The sequence below is a fragment of the Barbatula barbatula genome, assembly GCF_947034865.1.
Source record: "Barbatula barbatula genome assembly, chromosome: 13".
Classification (NCBI taxonomy): domain Eukaryota; kingdom Metazoa; phylum Chordata; class Actinopteri; order Cypriniformes; family Nemacheilidae; genus Barbatula; species Barbatula barbatula.
The window spans coordinates 23728054-23746807 of NC_136776.1; the positions used below are offsets into that span (position 1 = coordinate 23728054).

Here is an 18754-nt window from a genome sequence, read left to right on the forward strand (position 1 = left end):
ACTTATAGAATTTTATTTTATTTTATTTATTGGTAGGTCATACAGAATGTAAAATCACCCGCAGTTTCCTCAGATCAACACTAGAGGTCCCGTAAAACAACTTCAACAAACATAATAACTCAAACGCGTCTTCTGTGGCTTAAACTTTAGTGCCCCTTGTGGCATATACAAACATACAGACCAGTACAGCATTACATAAATATACAACTGAGGACATAATTAACATATTTTAACAATATCTTTTTTAATATGTTCAATGGGTTAAATCAGTTTAGTACGGGGGGCGTTCTTGCACTAGCTGGGAAAATACGTTCATGATTTGACCCTGTTTTTGTAACACAAATCATAATCGTGATTATTTTGGCGAATATTAAGATATTTAACACGATTACTCATTAACCTTTAAAACAACATAGAAATGAATTTAAATGAAAAAAGGTGTCCTGTGGCTTTATACTACGAGAAAAGTGAGGGTACTTGCAAAATGGAATGCACCTTAATATTCGTTTACCTTGAATGTTTTGTTTTTGTAATTGTTGAAGACTAAAATTGTAGATTACGATTAATTTTCGATTAATTGTACAGCCCTAGAACACGCCCAGAAGGAGAACTGTCAAAGTTATTGTTTTAATCGCTTTACCCGTAGTTATATAAACCTGTGTGTTTGTAAGAATACACATGAATTTCAGTTAAACGATTTCACAATCATGTGAATAAAGTCAATTTGATCTCTAAGATATGTGTTGTGGTAAAGACTTTTCATTTATTTACGGAAGCTCTATAGATATTGTGACACATTGTAGAATGTATTTCTTAGAAACATGTTTATAATTATTTCATTTGTGTTCAACATTACTGCACAGGTCTTCTAGTGTGTTAAATACTCTGTTCTTTTTATGATTATTTAATTCAATATTGTATTTAATTATATTTCTATAACCTAATATACTGTACTCTGCGCTGTTTTGTTATTTGTTGTTTGGAGTTGATTCAGGATCAGTCACTGGCTCAATTCTGATGCAATGATGTCAGCTAATCAGAAGCTAGAGGGAGTATTTGAGTCAGATGTTGACAAGCAGAATCCAGTCGTGTATGTTATGTGTAGTCTATGCAGCACCTTATACCACACCTCTCCAAAACACCACACAAAGCATCAATACTGGCGCTGCGATTGTTCTGCTTAAAGCCCTCCCTCAGGTCAAAGTTTCTGTGATACTCGCAGACTTACATCAGATGTTTTCAGTGAATGTTTCTTTTGTCAAATGCTAATGTTTAGTATATTATTTCTCTCTGGGCTGCCATGATTGGGTGATAAAACAGAAATAAGTGGCTTTACAGTGTAAGTTGGTGTCTCTATTGACATCTATTTAATCAGTGTCATCAGGACAGGCACATGAACAGAGAATCCAGATATACAGTGACTCTCTCTTGGACCGAATGGGATATTTTCTTCACTCTTCACTTTATAATTTATTATGTACACTTTTTTTAGAACAGATTTTTTTCCACTGGTCTCTTCTAGTTTTCCTTTCAGATATATTCAAATGACATTATGGCACTAGAACATTCAAATGTAATTTGGATAATATATGCAGAAGCAGAAAAACACATCCTGGAATGGTGCCCATGATTAAGCAATGAACAAGCTTCACGTACTTCAGAGAAATGTTGTAGCTGGGAAACCTATATCTTAACATGTTGAAAACAGAACAAAATTATGATGAATAAATGATACAGTAAATGAAACAGATCGCTCTGACCTGAGACCTTAGATCAAAATATCAATCACAGGGTTTTATTTCTCAGAAGTATTCAGATGGGGAAGGACAATGAGTGTTTGCATAAGGTGTGTAAAGAATACTTTCATTTTCATTTCTGCTGAAACGCAATTGAGTCCTTACCTGCTGACGCAGCTGACTGAACCATCAGTCCCATCTGAACAAGCTCAAGAACAGAGTCCTCTGTATGATCTAAACATCACAAACAAAGATGGTCATTTTAACATCAGTGATCAGGGTTCATTCTGAAGTTAACACCGTGTGGACCCGCTTGATAATCCTCTGTCTCTCCCTTCAGATCGCCAATGGTGAGTTGATATCATTAAAGGTTTTATTTTTGGCTCATATGGCTTTCTCATAATATGTTGATATGGTTGGATATATTGCTTTGAAATGTCCAAATGTTGGCTAATAACACAAAATGTGATTTCATGATAAATACAACAGATGAGAACTTTGAAAAGCTTTTGTGTGTAATAACCTGTCATGCCGGTTTATAAATTGTTTTTGGGTTTCAGTTTGAGGGTGTGACATGTTATTTAAATGACAGGAGTGAAATCTCATCTAATGCTGTTTAATACTGTCTTCACATGATCTCAGTATGATCTAAAATATGAGTTTCTTAGGGAAAAATGACCCATGAACGCCATCTGATGCCTTGTTTACCACTGGAAGGGTTCATTTAGTATCCTCATTCCCCAGGTGGGCCGACCTTGAACTTTAAACATGGCGGATGAGAGTTGGATTTCTGTTGTTTTGACCACCACAGCTTCATTGTTTAATACTTCTCTTTGTCTAGCAAGTGGATTAGTGTTTAAATAACATTAAAGCACCTGAACACAACCAGCTCGGAATCATCAATTCAGAAGTGGGAATTATTACATGTCAGAGAGCATGTGAAGGCAGCATAAATAATGACGTGACATACAAAATTGAAGATTTATTTTTATTGTTTAATAAGTGTTGTTTGAATAGACCAAACATCTCTATTGCTTGTTTAAAGGCTGAGTGTGTTCCTACATGTTCTGATGTCGTTTTATGCAGTAATATTATAATCAAACAAGACAAAAGTCCATCACTTTAATATCAAAATATGGTGTAATAATTTGTTATTTTGACAACATGAATTTACAAATTCAGAGGATTCAGCATTGATGTCAACATTTTAAAGTATTTATTTGCCATTTACTGTACTCTCAAGGGAATATTTTGCTATATATCTTGCTATATTATTACATCTTAAATGAATGGAATTAAGATATTTAACCGCTTAAAAGACATCTGCCTCCAAATTATGCTTTTGCTAGCAAAAAATAATGTCCCTACTTTCTATGTATGAACGTAATGGTTAAGATTATGTTTTATTAGTGTGATAAAAAGATAAGGCTTTTTTGTACAGCCTTGTGATTTTGGTGTTAACCATTGTGACAATGGTGTTATATATAATAGCTCATTGTTATAATTTTTTTATGTTTGTGTTGTTCAGGTGTGTTTGGTGATGAAGTGAAGTCAGTGTTAGTGACTGAGGGATATTCTATTACTCTACACACTGATGTCATCAAACAGAGAGATGATGTGATCATGTGGTATTATGGATCTGAAAACACATTTGTTGCAAGAATCAACGGAAAGGCCAATAGCATCATGTATTCAGATGATGAGAGATTCAAAGACAGACTGGAGCTGAACCATCAGACTGGAGATCTCACCATCACACACATCACAACGAATCACTCTGGACTTTATACACTGAAGATCAGCAGCAATAATAAAGTCTACAAGAGGTTCAATGTTACCGTCAGTGGTGAGTATTCCAGCTTCAATCTACTTTCTGTGTGTTCAAGTCATATTTGAATGTAAGTGTGTGTAGTGAGAAACATGTTTTGTAGTGTTTTATGTTTCTCATGTGAGCAGTTATATAGAAATGAGCTTTGATTTCCTGCAGCACAGGTTATATTACTCCAACACTGGATGTCTGCCAGTCGTGCGTTGAGACTGTGTTTTATCCACAGAATGTCACTTTCATTAATCTGTGTGTGTTTGTGTCTTCATGTGTGTTCTGCAGGTGAAGTAAAGTCAGTGAGGGAAGGACATTCTGTTATTCTGTATACTCATGTTCTTAAACAGAGAGATGATGTGATGGAGTGGACTTATGGACCTGAAGACACACTTGTTGCAAGAATCGATGGAAAGGAAAATAGCATCACGTTCTCTGAGGATGAGAGATTCAGAAACAGAGTAAAGATGGATGATCAGACCGGAGATCTCATGATCCATGACATCACAACTCATCAATCTGGACTTTATAAGATCAGCATCAATAAAGTCTCATATAAGAGGTTCAATGTTACCGTCAAATGTGAGTATTCCAGCTTCAATCTACTTTCTAAAGTGGACAAGTCATATATTTCAATGTGTAAATGTTGTTCTGAGTTCTGAATCATTAGCATTAAGGAAAAACATTGGTCACACTTATTCTCTGTCATGATTCTGTCCTTCTTATCATGAGTTTCCTAGTTCTGTGGAGAGTCGTGACAGTACCATGTCTTTTGTACTTGTTTTGTTATTTGGTTGGAGACACATGGCCTTGGTTGTGACTTTACACCACGTGTCCTCCTGTTGTGTCTCTTTGCCCCGCCCCCTTGTTTCCCGTAATCTCCCCCTTAGTGTTCATTCCCTTCACCTGCCCTGTGTAACTGTCCTTCGTTATCTTTCCCATTTCAGTCCCTCTTGCTTATTGTCCCATGTCAGTTTGTTACCTAGTATTCATGTCTTGTTGCGCCCTAAATGTGATTTAGTGTCCATGTTTTGCCCAGTGTTGTCTCTTTGGATTGTATTATTTTGTCAGCCGGGCTTTCTTCTTTTGCCCCCTCGAGGGAAGTTTTCTGTTTGACTAATAACAGTATTTTCTTATCCATTCTCACTCTGTGTCTGGATTCTCTGTTCCAGCATAATTGTGAGTTCTCATTGAGACTGTGTTTTATCCACAGAATGTCACTTTCATTCATCTGTGTGTGTTTGTGTCTTCATGTGTGTTCTGCAGGTGAAGTGTCAGTGAGGGAAGGACATTCTGTTATTCTGTATACTCATGTTCTTCAAGAGAGAGATGATGTGATGGAGTGGACTTATGGACCTGAAAACACACTTGTTGCAAGAATCGATGGAAAGGCAAATAGCATCACGTTCTCTGATGATGAGAGATTCAGAAACAGAGTAAAGCGTGATGATCAGACCGGAGCTCTCATGATCAATGTCACAACAACTCATCACTCTGGACTTTATAAGATCAGCATCAATAATAAAGTCTACAAGAGGTTCAATGTTACCATCAGTGGTGAGTATTTATGCTTCAATCTCCTTTCTGTGTGTTCAAGTCATATTTCTAATGTAAGTGAGAAACATGTTTTGTAGTGTTTTATGTTTCTCATGTGAGCAGTTATATAGAAATGAGCTTTGATTTCCTGCAGCACAGGTTATATTACTCCAACACTGGAAGTCTGCCAGTCGTGCATTGAGACTGTGTTTTATCCACAGAAAGTCACTTTCATTAATCTGTTAGTCTGTGTGTTTGTGTCTTCATTTGTGTTCTGCAGGTGAAGTGAAGTCAGTGTCAGTGAAGGAAGGACATTCTGCTACTGTGTCTACTCATGATCTTAAAGAGAGAGATGATCTGGTAGGATTGCATTATGGATCTGAAAACACACTTGTTGCAAGAATCGATGGAAAGGCCAATAGCATCACGTTCTCTGATGATGAGAGATTCAAAGACAGAGTGAAGCGTGATGATCAGACTGGAGATCTTATGATCCATGACATCACAACTCATCACTCTGGACTTTATAAGATCAGCATCAATAATAAAGACTACAAGAGGTTCAATGTTACCGTCAGTGGTGAGTATTTATGCTTCAATCTACTTTCTGTGTGTTCAAGTCATATTTGAATGTAAGTGTGTGTAGTGAGAAACATGTTTTGTAGTGTTTTATGTTTCTCATGTGAGCAGTTATATAGAAATGAGCTTTGATTTCCTGCAGCACAGGTTATATTACTCCAACACTGGAAGTCTGCCGGTCGTGCGTTGAGACTGTGTTTTATCCACAGAAAGTCACTTTCATTAATCTGTTAGTCTGTGTGTTTGTGTCTTCATTTGTGTTCTGCAGGTGAAGTGTCAGTGAAGGAAGGTCATTCTGTTATTCTGTATACTCATGTTCTTAAACAGAGAGATGATGTGATGGAGTGGACTTATGGACCTGAAAACACACTTGTTGCAAGAATCGATGGAAAGGCCAATAGCATCACGTTCTCTGATGATGAGAGATTCAGAAACAGAGTAAAGATGGATGAACAGACCGGAGATCTCATGATCCGTGACACTAAAACTCATCACTCTGGACTTTATAAGATCAGCATCAATAATAAAGTCTACAAGAGGTTCAATGTTATCGTCAAATGTGAGTATTAATGCTTCAATCTACTTTCTGTGTGTTCAAGTCATATTTGAATGTAAGTGTGTGTAGTGAGAAACATGTTTTGTAGTGTTTTATGTTTCTCATGTGAGCAGTTATATAGAAATGAGCTTTGATTTCCTGCAGCACAGGTTATATTACTCCAACACTGGAAGTCTGCCGGTCGTGCGTTGAGACTGTGTTTTATCCACAGAATGTCACTTTCATTCATCTGTGTGTGTTTGTGTCTTCATGTGTGTTCTGCAGGTGAAGTAAAGTCAGTGAGGGAAGGACATTCTGTTATTCTGTATACTCATGTTCTTAAACAGAGAGATGATGTGATGGAGTGGACTTATGGACCTGAAGACACACTTGTTGCAAGAATCGATGGAAAGGCAAATAGCATCACGTTCTCTGATGATGAGAGATTCAGAAACAGAGTGAAGATGGATGAACAGACCGGAGATCTCATGATCCGTGACATCACAACTCATCAATCTGGACTTTATAAGATCAGCATCAATAAAGTCTCATACAAGACATTTGAAGTTAATATTCATGGTGAGTATTTCAATGTGCTCTTTTATAGGAAAGAGCTTTATAATTAATAAACATTGTAATGTTGTATTGTTATACCTGGGCAATTCCATGAAAATATGGTTGTCACCACAATGATATGACAGATGTCAATATTTGGTGGTTCAAATACCCTGGACTCATGAGAAGCTCGGGGCATGGCCACATTACCACCTCATGGGGTGCATTAACTTTCAAATAATTGAATGACCTGTTGACAATTATTCTTTACAAAAGTTCCTTATTCCACTTCTTTTCCCAGAATTTGTGCACGTCTGAGCCTTCATGTAGACTAAAGACATGCTGGATTCTATTCAGTTAACTGTATCTGTTCATGTTTGTAGATTCTCATGGCCCGTGGTTCTGGGTAGTTCCTGTCGTATGCCTACTTCTTCTTCTGATCTGTGTCTATATGCTCCTAAAGAGGTGATCAAGCACTTACAGCTTTACCTTCAGATAACATGACAACACCTTTCACAATTTTGACATCACTGCTAATTGATGAGCTTCATATTTATGCATAATTTTCTCAACAGGTTTCAAAACTTAACAGGCTGGATAAAGCATAAACTCCAGCACCTTGTTTGATCCAGAAGCTTCAGCAGTGAATGGGTTCATTTCTTTGTGTGGTTGAAAATATAAATCGTAGGAATCAAAACTATTCTATTCTTGAAGTAGCAGAAGGGCGAACATTTACAAGTAATACAAAGTTTTATACAGTTAATGTTTCTTTAGTCATTGTGGCATCTCTATAGCCTGAACCACTATAATGGAACCACCCTCACACTTGTATACATGCAAGATGGTTTATTTTAGCAAAATACATAACATCTAACATAAAAAACATTCACTCTATAAATTTTAACAAAAATAAGAAAAACAGTTCTTTACATAAACTGAGTCACTCACGGAATTACGGTGAAATTTCACTGCTCTTAAAAACTGTATATTTAAAAGTTCAGTTTTTTATACACTTTATTCAGTTTTTCACTCTGTGTCTTTCATGCATTATGATATTTAGAAAAGGTCTTTAAGCTATCCAGAATGAAAAAAAGTTTTACACTGAATTGTTTGAAACACCCCCATACTACATGTTTTGGAGTGATCTAGAGCTTAATAGTCAAACAATAATAGCCATGAAGATACGTGTAATAGACTTTATGCCAAATGTCACGTGTTAAAACCAGAAACTGGTCTCATGAATCCGGTTTAAATCTTTTGAGTGCGGTTCATTTGACTCAAAAAGATTATCATCACATAAACCCATCACAGATAGAGATTGATATATTTTATTTATTCTCACAGATATTTGAATATTAAAATAGAATAAAACAAATAAAAATGGAAACTTGTTAAGTTCACCTCAAAAACCCGTAGATATCGCTGATAGGAAAAACACTTTTCCAACAAGCATATGCAATAAGACCTATTGACCTATTACTACAATAAGACAATAAGAATGATCACATTCAACATATTAAAAACTATTTGGTAAAATGGAAAACATTCTCTGTTTTTATTTATGCATCAAAATCAACAAGCACTGTGATTTGCTGAAACATAATCTAGTTATCCTTATCTGAAAAACCTTCAGTTTACTCTAAATAATATTCCACATCTCTTCATTGTACAGTTATGTGATCAAAATCAATATTGTGATACAATATTTTGTGATTTATGTACGTATAAGGTATACAACTTGCAGTGAAATTAAATCTGGCTAAAAGTGGGCAAAATATTTAAACATGAGACGATTACTCTGAACATAGAAAAAGGATCGAAAAGGTATATACACAGCTATAGTCTGAACAACTAAAAATAGAAGACAAGAACAGAAAACAAAATAAGTTAAAAGACAACATTTGATTTCCACATCAGTTAAAAACATTGTGTGGCGTGCATGCCGTGCGTTTATTGTGTGTCTTCTCATTACATTTAGTAATAGTTCATGTAAGTAGTATAATGAATGAGTAATTTATAAGTAATTAATTTATAGTTTCAATCTTCTTGAATTATTTTTTGCTATTAGATTTTTGTTATATGTCTAGCACCCATGCCTAAAGCCAAATTAGTTTTTTCTACTAAATACTTTAAATCCAATAATTTTTTTAATAACAATTAAAATGATATGATGATGATGAACAATTGCTTGTAAACTATATAACAAATTGAACAGTTACATATATAGATTTACAAATGTCACAAAACAAGTAAAAGCATATTTATATTCATAATTCCTGTCCTCAAACCATTAGAGGAATCACAGAGTTTGTTCATCTTCTCGTGACTCCTGCATAAACCACATCATCCTCCACTGCACATCTCTGACAAACACAGAAAATATACAAATGAACAGGGTATAGTCGGCTTTCTTACAGTGAATTATTGAATCAATGTAAATGGACGATTCAGCAAATACACACTTTTAAATGTTATTTTCTATATGTTTAGCCACGTTAGGAATATAGCTCTATGGTTTCATGGGATGCACGTGCCTGGCCTGAAGTTAACTTCCAGTCTGTGTTTGTTTTTGGTCTGGCTAGTTGCTGATTGTTATGTCCCCGGCTTGTCTAGGGGTTTGGGACATACAAATAAATCTACCCGGGGGGAAAACCTCAAGGATGACTCGAAACAAGTGTCAAGTTTGTGTATTTATTAATGAATTAACAAAAGAAAAGAAACCTTAGACGCTAACTAGAAAATATTTTATTTATAATAATTTATATTTTATTTTATAATAATTTTATTAAATAAACAATTTGTTGAATGGGTCATGTACCTTTTTTGCATTTAAGTTTTAGCCAAATAAGGATCTTCTACTGGTGGAAAAGCCTAGTAGCTTATAGTAGGCAAATACAGCAAGGTAATTATGCTGACTTTTTCATTCATTTGAACTGACATATTCACACGTTTCTCATTTTGTTGAAATTGAGGTTTTGAATTAAAGTTAGTTACACATGACAATGTGTCAAAGTGCGGACAACAATCGCCATTGGACTTTAATCAAATAAAAAGTCATATAGCACACTATACATTTGGCTTAAGTCTAATTGACGTCTGCATTTACATCTGCAATACATCTTGGAGACGTCTGCAAAAAGTTCTGAAGATCTGGAAACATCTGCTGTAAAAACATCTTAGTGCAATTTTACATCCATTATAAATCATACACAGCTTACAGACTTCATAGAGATGTCTTAAAGATGTCTGACAGCAGACGTCTATAAGATTGCAGATGTGTAAACTACAGTATGTCTTGCAAGATGTAAATGAAGACGTCAAATAGACTAAAGCTGAATGTGTGCTAGGGAGGCCAGCTAGTGAAGAGCTGTGCAGTGTGTAAACATCACTCCCCGACCTCAGTTAGTGCGCCCGACTCCCATGCAGGACCGACCCGGTACGAGACCCGCTTCAGGTTATACTATCGGAATAAGCATCATGCCTGAATTATATCTGCATGTGAAACATGTCAGAACCAAAGGCCAAGTTAACTGAAAATTTTTATTGTAAATTGAAAAAAATACAACATACTTGTGTAGACTTTAAACGGGTCAGATACGCTTTATTTTCTCCACGTATGACCAGCGCTGTCATGTCCGGAGCGCACTCACGTGCAACCGCTCGCATGACACAGATGCGAAATCAGACTTCATTTGACCCAATAGACAACATGTTTATACGGTCAAAGTCATACCCTCACTCGTATCTAGTGCACTATACATAATAAATGTGTAAACAAGATGATGCACTGCTGCAGATTCTAAAACTCTATACTTTATTTGCAGTACCTGAATAAACATTATGACATTGCTTTCTAAATGTCATAGCAAATTTCAATCAGACTTTAATATACTGTGGCAGCATTAGAATCATCAACCAACAACAGAATCAAATGTGTAGTATTTGCAAGACCGCATCACCTTGTACACCTACATGGAAATCTGCTTTATTCTGCCATCTGGTGGCAGATTAACATCGGCAGGACACACAGAGAATAAGATTCTTGGTGAGTTGTGACATTCTGAGGTCTGATATATCCTGATATCAACAGCCAAAACTGATCTCACACATCATCCGAGTACTGCGAGTCATTGTTACCGATACATCTATTTATCACACTGCTGTCTCTTTACTCATGCCAGCTTTGTTTATGATTTATTATAACAGCAAATTAAATGTTTTATTTACAACTATGACTATGCCAATTGCCCCCCCTCCACTCATTGACATCACCTTCAACTACCTGATGCACTAGGTCTCCTGTGCGACTCAACTGGTTTGAGATACGTTTGAAAAAATGAGTTTATGAGGGTATCTCTTAAAAATGTTAGTTTTACAGAGAAAATTAAAAACACCACATATAAGAAATGTGATTTTCACCACAGGGGGACTTAGACATACACAGTCATCTTATCAGGAGATCAATTTTAACACTTTAAATGACATAGTTGTGATAGATTAAGACATACAAAACAGTTATGAATGATCTCACCATATTATGTGTTTGTCTTTTATAGAATGTTGGTTCTGCGTAAGTGATCTCCTCCTCACCAGTCCGGACCGCTAGCAACGATGACAGATATGTTTATTTGTAGTAAAGTGTAAATATACACATTCTTTATTTAATATCTATATCTTACCCTGTTGTTGTGTGTTTGTGTGTTTTCTTCGGATCCAGAAGATCAGAACAGCAGTTACAATCATCACAGATCCAACAATAGCACAACAGATCACAACTTTATCAATGAATGTGACACCTGTAATGAAGTCAGCAGTATAAAGAAATATTAACTGAGAGCAATAGTTAAACTCAAAGCAGTTCTACTGTAAAATGTGGTGATATATTTATTCATGAAATCTATACTTTTTAGGAGTAAATGGTATGAAACCAGTTAAATGGTAAATGGTATTTTGCAGTTAAAATCTATTCTAAATTTAGCAAACCACTACATGTTTGGCAACTGAGCATCAGTCATTACAAAACTGGTTGTTATCAACATAGAGAGCGGGAGAAGGAGCATGTGCACAAGTCACTTTCACTTGTGTGCAGTAGAGAAAGAGGGAGAGAGAGAGAGAGAGAGAGAGAGAGAGAGAGCACTACGTTCGCGAAGTTTAGCTGTGTTGTTTGTCTGTTGCATTTGGGTGATGAATGTTATATAAACGGTGGATATAACGGTGGATTTGGAGATTGTATGAAACTGATAGATGGAGCGGCGGTACCAGAGCTAAAAGATGCTGGACATGAACCGCATGCTGTAAGTGAAACTGTGTTTCTTGGCAATGTGTGAACACGTCATTTAGTTTCACCCCGCTCCCCCCCACACGCGTCGCATGTTTTCAGAAATGATCGGCTGTATCTGTCTTTTATAAATGTGATCAAACTAAAGACACCGCAGATATTAAAAGGGTGAGATACTATTCTGTAAGTCATCAAGATTAACATGAGATATACAGAAACTGTCTGAGTTAAGGCCGCTTTAAGGGTTCTCAAATCTGGAACAGGTTGCCAAACAAGATAAAAGCGATACATAAAAAAATATTTAACATTGATGGTCAAGTGCTGGTTCAAAATAAACCAAACCTGTATGCATATTTACATTTTAAATGGTCTTTTACCAGTAATTTATGTCACCAGGATTGGAAGTATTCATAGAAAAGGAGCTTGCATTTGCTTTGTAAATGCTTGTATTGGATTGATTTGTTATATAAGCTTATTAATAATACAGGTATTTTGGGTTCTCTTTTTTAAAGCTTTTCTAGGGACTGGATATGCAAATTTGCGCTTGCTATAATCTCTATGTGCAAGGCATTTTTGCTTGTCTTTGACTCGAATCGTGACTATTGTATTGTCCCTATCCAAACAACCATATAAATTAATTAATTCATTAATTAACAACATAAAAGACCTGATCCTTAGAAACACGTGACTCACCTGCAGACGTGTGACAGGCATGAGTGATGTCCAGATGTTGTGTGAGGTTTGTGTTGGGATGTCTCAGCACACATCTGTATGTGTTTGTATCCTGATATTCCACCTCCAGAGGAAGAGAGAGTCTGATGTTGAGATCAGACACACTGATGCTGGACAATAAACTCTTTCCTTTGTACCAGGAGAGACTCACATCATGTGACACATTCAGCACTGAACACAACACACAACATGATGATGATGAAGATGATGAAGAACATTGAGAAGAGTCTCTGGAGATCACAGGAACAGGCAGACGAGCTGAAGAATATTTTAAAATGTTTAATATTATGATGATTGTGATTAAAACTTGTGATTGAAATTTAACTCACCATAGACGGTCAGATTGAAGTGTCTGATGAGAACAGAAGGTTTTCTGTTGATCTCTAGTTGATAAAGTCCAGTGTGTTCAGTTGTGATGTTTGTGATGATGAGAGATCCAGTCTGATCATCTATCTGTAAATGATTCTTCAATCTCTCATTGATAAATGATGTTATATCGACTTCTCTGTTGAGTTCAGCTATAACCTCATCTGGACTCTGAACACCAAACATCCACTCGATCACATCATGTGTGTGTATGTGAGTATCAGTATATAAGGTGACAGTGTCTCCCTCCATCACTGACACTGACTTCACTTCATCACCAAACACACCTCAACAACACAAACACAGTAATAATTATATTACAACTTGTCACGTGAAGAAGCTTAAATATAATAAATAATCAGGTGAACCACGCGCGTATCTTTTAGATATATAACAGATAATGGCCAATACGAATCCTAATTTCAGAATTAATTATCACTTACCGTAAAGATGCCAAAGACATAAACGCAGCAAAATTATCACACAAATCATATTCTGCATTTGTGATGTGACAGGAAACATCAGTAAATGTGTTTATCTTCCCCGTAGCATCATTAATAGAGCCGCTGCATGAACGCGCACACACATGAACACGCAAGAAGACAGAGAGGAAACTTAAAGAAGACCACGCCGAGTCTACACCGGGCGCGATGCGACACGACGAGAGACAATAGACCCATTAGAACTCATTATCATTGTAAATGTTGTCCATATTGGATGTGGCGCGACAATCCCATAATGCTGAGTTCACACCAAACATGAACAATCGCGTTACACGCTCTTTATCCGAGCACAGAGATTTGTCTGCTTTCCATTGATCAGCTCTGACCTTGAATCACTCACATTATTATTGTTTAATCTGTTTCATTAATATAGTTTAAACACATAAATACTGTAACTGTTATACATTGCTTTCATGACTTATCTATTCAAATGTCATCTAGATCATCTATATTTAAAGCCAGTCATCTCTGATGTTTGAGGTTTGACTTTGACCTGTGACAGTAGATGAGTTTGGAGTGAAGGGCATAAAGATACGAGTGGAAAACAACACAAACACGCAAACTGACCACAAACACATTAACAGACGAGATGTTTGTCCACTGAACAGATGAGACCACACGTAAGATGAAGAGACCACAGCAGTTTCACTTTGACTCACTCATCTGTGTCTCATTTATCCTACAGCAGTAAATATTCATGTATTTTAAAATAAATTAACTTTGATTTAGTCACATAACTTTATTTTTGTTTGGTTCAGCTTACGTCAATGCTTGTTTTGTCTGTTTTTAATGATGTATTATATTATTACACCTTCATCGCTCTGTTTCTGTTGTGGTTGAGACTGACGGAAGCATATTCACATCCTGATGATGGAGGAAAGCGTCTCTTTCTTCAGTAACATACTGTGACTGAGTCTTAAACACAGATACGAGGCACAAGAACAATTCTGTTGAAGTATTTGTTATTTCAATGTGTACAAGTCCCTGTTGAGTTTCAGCTGAACTTTACTGTAAGAATTAACATCTTTAGGCTTCCAGTTGGCAAACAAAATACAAAGAAAGTGAAAAAAGACTTCAGAAGATGAAAGAAGCTTTCAGATGTCAAATAATATCATGCAGGTTTTCATCCGTGCGTTTATTTATTCCATCTATCCCTGTTGAGATCATGAAGAGCCTGTAGAGATCATCTCAGGATGTTCTTCAACTTCTTCATGACCATATTAGTGACACAATAATTAACATTCATGATGAAAGAGCAACACAGTTCATTTATTGTTTTGGGTATTTTATAGATTTATTTCAATTCTGAATGTTGATGTTGAGTCTCATCTGGATCTGACGTCATAAACCAGAACAGCTACAGTAGCCACACCCACTACAGCAGAGAGGACCAATCGGATCACAGCTTCAGTAAAACCACAACAGAAGACACCAGCTGAAGGACAGAAAGAGAAAAGAGACTTTTAACTTTAAAAACTGACATTTTAAAATGAAGAAGCAAAATAAAAGATAAAACTGCAAACATCACATGTGACAAACCAGCAGACGTGTGACAGACATGAGTGATGTCCAGATGTTGTGTGAGGTTTGTGATGGGATTGTTCACCACACATCTGTATGTGTTTGTGTCCTGATATTCCACCTCCAGAGGAAGAGAGAGTCTGATGTTGAGATCAGACACACTGATGCTGGACAATAAACTCTTTCCTTTGTACCAGGAGAGACTCACATCATGTGACACATTCAGCACTGAACACAACACACAACATGATGATGATGAAGATGATGAAGAACATTGAGAAGAGGAGATCACAGGAACAGGCAGACGAGCTGACGAATATTTAAGAATGTTTAATATTATGGTGATTGTGATTTAAAACTTGTGATTGAAATTTAACTCACCATAGACGGTCAGATTGAAGTGTCTGATGAGAACAGAAGGTTTTCTGTTGATCTCTAGTTGATAAAGTCCAGTGTGTTCAGTTGTGATGTTTGTGATGATGAGAGATCCAGTCTGATCATCTATCTGTAAATGATTCTTCAATCTCTCATTGATAAATGATGTTATATCGGCTTCTCTGTAGATTTCAGCTATAATCTCATCTGGACTCTGAACACCAAACATCCACAGTATCACATCATGTGTGTATATGTGAATGAGATCAGTGTGTAGAGTAACAGAATCTCCCTCCATCACTGACACTGACTTCACTTCATCAGCAAAAACGCCTAAATAACACAAACATTAATAATTTTGTCAGGTAAAGAAGCTGAAATAAACTACAAAATATTAAGGTAATCCACTTGTATATTTGTTTAGATATATAAATTACATGAAGTTAATGGCTATTGCAAAACATGTAAGTTACGGCAGCGAGCGCAAGAAGTGAAATGATAAAGACATAAAGAAGTGACTCACCGTTCAGAAGCCGCAGACATGAACACAGCAGAACTATCACACAAATCATATTGTGCTGCAGATGTGTGTGTCAGAAACTAAGAGTCACTTGTGATGTGACAGGAAACATCAGGAAATGTGTTTATCTTCATTCAACACAGAGGAAGAGACTTCAACATAAAAAACACACAACCACACGCCCGATGAACACAGAGGAAATAATAAATAAAAAACACAAACGACACTATTGTTGACAAACACTGAGTGTTTAAAGCTATTAAAAGAATGTCGACAGCATTTTGGATACATGAGAATAAATTAATTTTAAAATCTGTAGATGAGCACAGAGATTTGTCTGTACCAAGATAGCACACTCCATCTGGTTTACGTCTATTTGACGTCCACATACATCTGCAATAGACAGTTTGCTCATCTGAAATACGTCTCTGAGGCGTCTGAACGTCTGTAATACTTCTGCTAAAGATCTGGAGATCTGGAAACATCTGCTAAACATCTTAGAAAGAGCTTTTGTACATCCATTCTACATCATACACATCTCACAGATGTCTTCTGGAGGTCTATATGACGTCTGACAGCAGACATCTCAGAGACGTATCGCAGATGAGCAAACACTGTATTGTAGATGTCAAATAGACGTGAGCCAGATGTATGTGTGCTATCAGGGTGTCCTCATCAACTTTCCATCGATCAGCTCCGACCTTGAATCACTCACATTAGTCTCATCTATTTGAAGAACCCTAAACAAATGTTTACGTTTATTGCTGTGTTTTCTTAAATAAGGGGAAATAATTGAATAATTTGTACTGGTTTTAAAAAGGATACACATACAAGTCAAATTTTGATGTTTCTAAAATAGTTTGTCCGGTGTGTATGTGCAAGGGAAAAACACGTAAGGATTGCAATTTTCTATCTGCCCAATGAGAACTGTGTACTTTGACCTTGAGAGTTCAAGGGCTGTGTGAGAAAAAGAAAGATGGCGTTGGGGTAAGACGTTTTCGGGGAGTAGGAGAAAACGTGAGATAAACACCGAGCAGCAACGAACATTCACAGACTTTACGGGTGACAGCTCGACGGACCGAGTTCGCTGTGCATCGACTTATCTTATGAACGAGCTCAACATCCGGTTGCTTTCGCCGCACGAGGAAGAACAGCGAGAGGCCGCACACACCTGAGCTCCTCTTCAGTCAGATTCCGCGGGAGAAACTCTAGTTTTTTTATCGATAAATGTTTCCGTTTTAGTAGATTAAGAACTCGAAATCCTTAAGAATATATCCGTGTTTTATTTGATAAGTTCAGTGTTACAGTTCTATCCTATTACTTGTCTGAATTCCGGAAGAATATACTCGTGTTTATATCACAGTGGTTTGGAGTTAGATCCTGCTTATTGTTCTCATATTGCTGAGAGATCATGGAGTGATCATGTGGACTCATCTACACAGTAAATCCACGTCATCATGCATCACGGATGCTGTCCTACATCTTGTCTGGAATGGGAAGTAGTGATCTGCCAATGGACTCTTGTTCTCCGGGATTCGTGAGGACTCTGTGTTGCACTAAAAGAGCTCCGACTAGCGCGCCAATGGTGTGTTGAAAATCCCAGCTGGGTAAACACTGGACTGAGCATTTCGTTTAGTATTATGGTTTGTTTTCTGTTGGGTGATTGTGATCAGTGGCGGTTCAACACGGAGGCCTAGGGAGGCCCGTGCCTCTGTAGACATGTCCCTGGCCACCCCTGTGTCCCCCCGTGCTGACCAAAAAAAATTATCAATTAATTATGATTTTACATGCGAGCGCCAAAAGCGGAACTAAAACGACTCAACGTTCTACACGGGTGAATTAAAGCGGCGCACCCAAACACTGTAGACGCCTGCGGTGCTGCTCGGCTCAGCAACTACTCTTGGAGAGCGGAGCTACAATTTCTCCTGATGCAAGAGTCGAAGCAGGTAAGAAAAAACGATTTGATCTCATAAGTGACTTGTTGTTCTTGCACATAACCATGTTACTTTTGTCCCTTACATTGATAATAAAATCAAGTTTGTAAATGTCTGGTTTCCATATGTTTAGAAACGTATTCATATCTAAGCAAACTTATTGAAGCAGAAGCGAATATCTAAATGTCAGTATCCTTGCTACTAGGTCTACACAATGCCCTTACGGAACAAAAATATATGGGAATATACTTCAAAATGTAATGCGATATATTACATAATGCATTTCCATATATGGGAAACTAGTGCTTATATTTTTCAATATACTGCAATATATGCATTGACCATGAATGGCTAATACATATACAATATTTATAAATGAAGACAAAATGGCATTACATGTTATATTCACAAAGTTGTATCCTTTATTGTGTACATATGTTGCACACATGTTCCCATAATAGGCAAAGAAATGTAATGCATGCCCCTAAGTCCTTTTTCTTCATATAGTTATCATATAGTTATCATGTTGGTCTACTGTGGGTCCTTAAAATAGTGCTTTCTGCTGTAAATTCATTTTTGTGACAATATGACTCTAATGTTTATTTTAAGCAAATACTTGGCTTATAAATTGAAATACATGTCGATATACATGCATAAGTAAATAAATGTGTGTATACTGTACATCTTTCTACAGATATCAGCAAGTCCAAGAATGATGTACCAGTACAGCCCATCTTGAATATATTCCCAACCACTTTGATGGGG

At 36.7% G+C, this 18754-nt stretch overlaps 3 protein-coding genes across 5 annotated transcripts; 1 reads left to right on the top strand and 2 right to left on the bottom strand.

Annotated features, from left to right (window-relative positions):
* The first annotated feature begins 1632 nt into the window (after positions 1 to 1632).
* LOC306903043 (uncharacterized protein) lies at positions 1633 to 9428 on the top strand. Its single transcript, XM_079471963.1, has 9 exons — positions 1633 to 2086; positions 3265 to 3582; positions 3844 to 4137; positions 4822 to 5112; positions 5372 to 5671; positions 5939 to 6229; positions 6491 to 6784; positions 7144 to 7225; positions 7336 to 9428. The coding sequence occupies exons 1-9, from the start codon at positions 1990 to 1992 to the stop codon at positions 7385 to 7387; spliced, it is 2019 nt and encodes a 672-aa protein (XP_079328089.1). The 5' UTR covers positions 1633 to 1989; the 3' UTR covers positions 7388 to 9428.
* LOC306903046 (uncharacterized protein) lies at positions 8675 to 13417 on the bottom strand. The gene is made up of 5 exons (XM_079471969.1): positions 13100 to 13417; positions 12732 to 13028; positions 11440 to 11556; positions 11292 to 11362; positions 8675 to 9123 (listed from the first exon to the last, which is right to left on the bottom strand). The coding sequence occupies exons 1-5, from the start codon at positions 13386 to 13388 to the stop codon at positions 9073 to 9075; spliced, it is 825 nt and encodes a 274-aa protein (XP_079328095.1). The 5' UTR covers positions 13389 to 13417; the 3' UTR covers positions 8675 to 9072.
* A 949-nt stretch (positions 13418 to 14366) lies between these two features.
* On the bottom strand, positions 14367 to 17613 carry LOC306903047 (T-lymphocyte surface antigen Ly-9-like). Of its 3 annotated transcripts, XM_079471971.1 has the most exons (5): positions 17227 to 17567; positions 16059 to 16207; positions 15542 to 15868; positions 15179 to 15469; positions 14367 to 15074 (listed from the first exon to the last, which is right to left on the bottom strand). In XM_079471971.1, the coding sequence occupies exons 2-5, from the start codon at positions 16105 to 16107 to the stop codon at positions 14965 to 14967; spliced, it is 777 nt and encodes a 258-aa protein (XP_079328097.1). In that variant the 5' UTR covers positions 16108 to 16207; positions 17227 to 17567; the 3' UTR covers positions 14367 to 14964. The 3 variants fall into 3 exon arrangements, with proteins under 3 accessions (XP_079328097.1, XP_079328096.1, XP_079328098.1); XM_079471972.1 differs by lacking the exon at positions 17227 to 17567 and having other exon boundaries at positions 14579 to 15074; positions 15168 to 15469; positions 16059 to 16186; XM_079471970.1 differs by having other exon boundaries at positions 14367 to 15469; positions 16059 to 17613.
* Positions 17614 to 18754: the final 1141 nt, after the last annotated feature.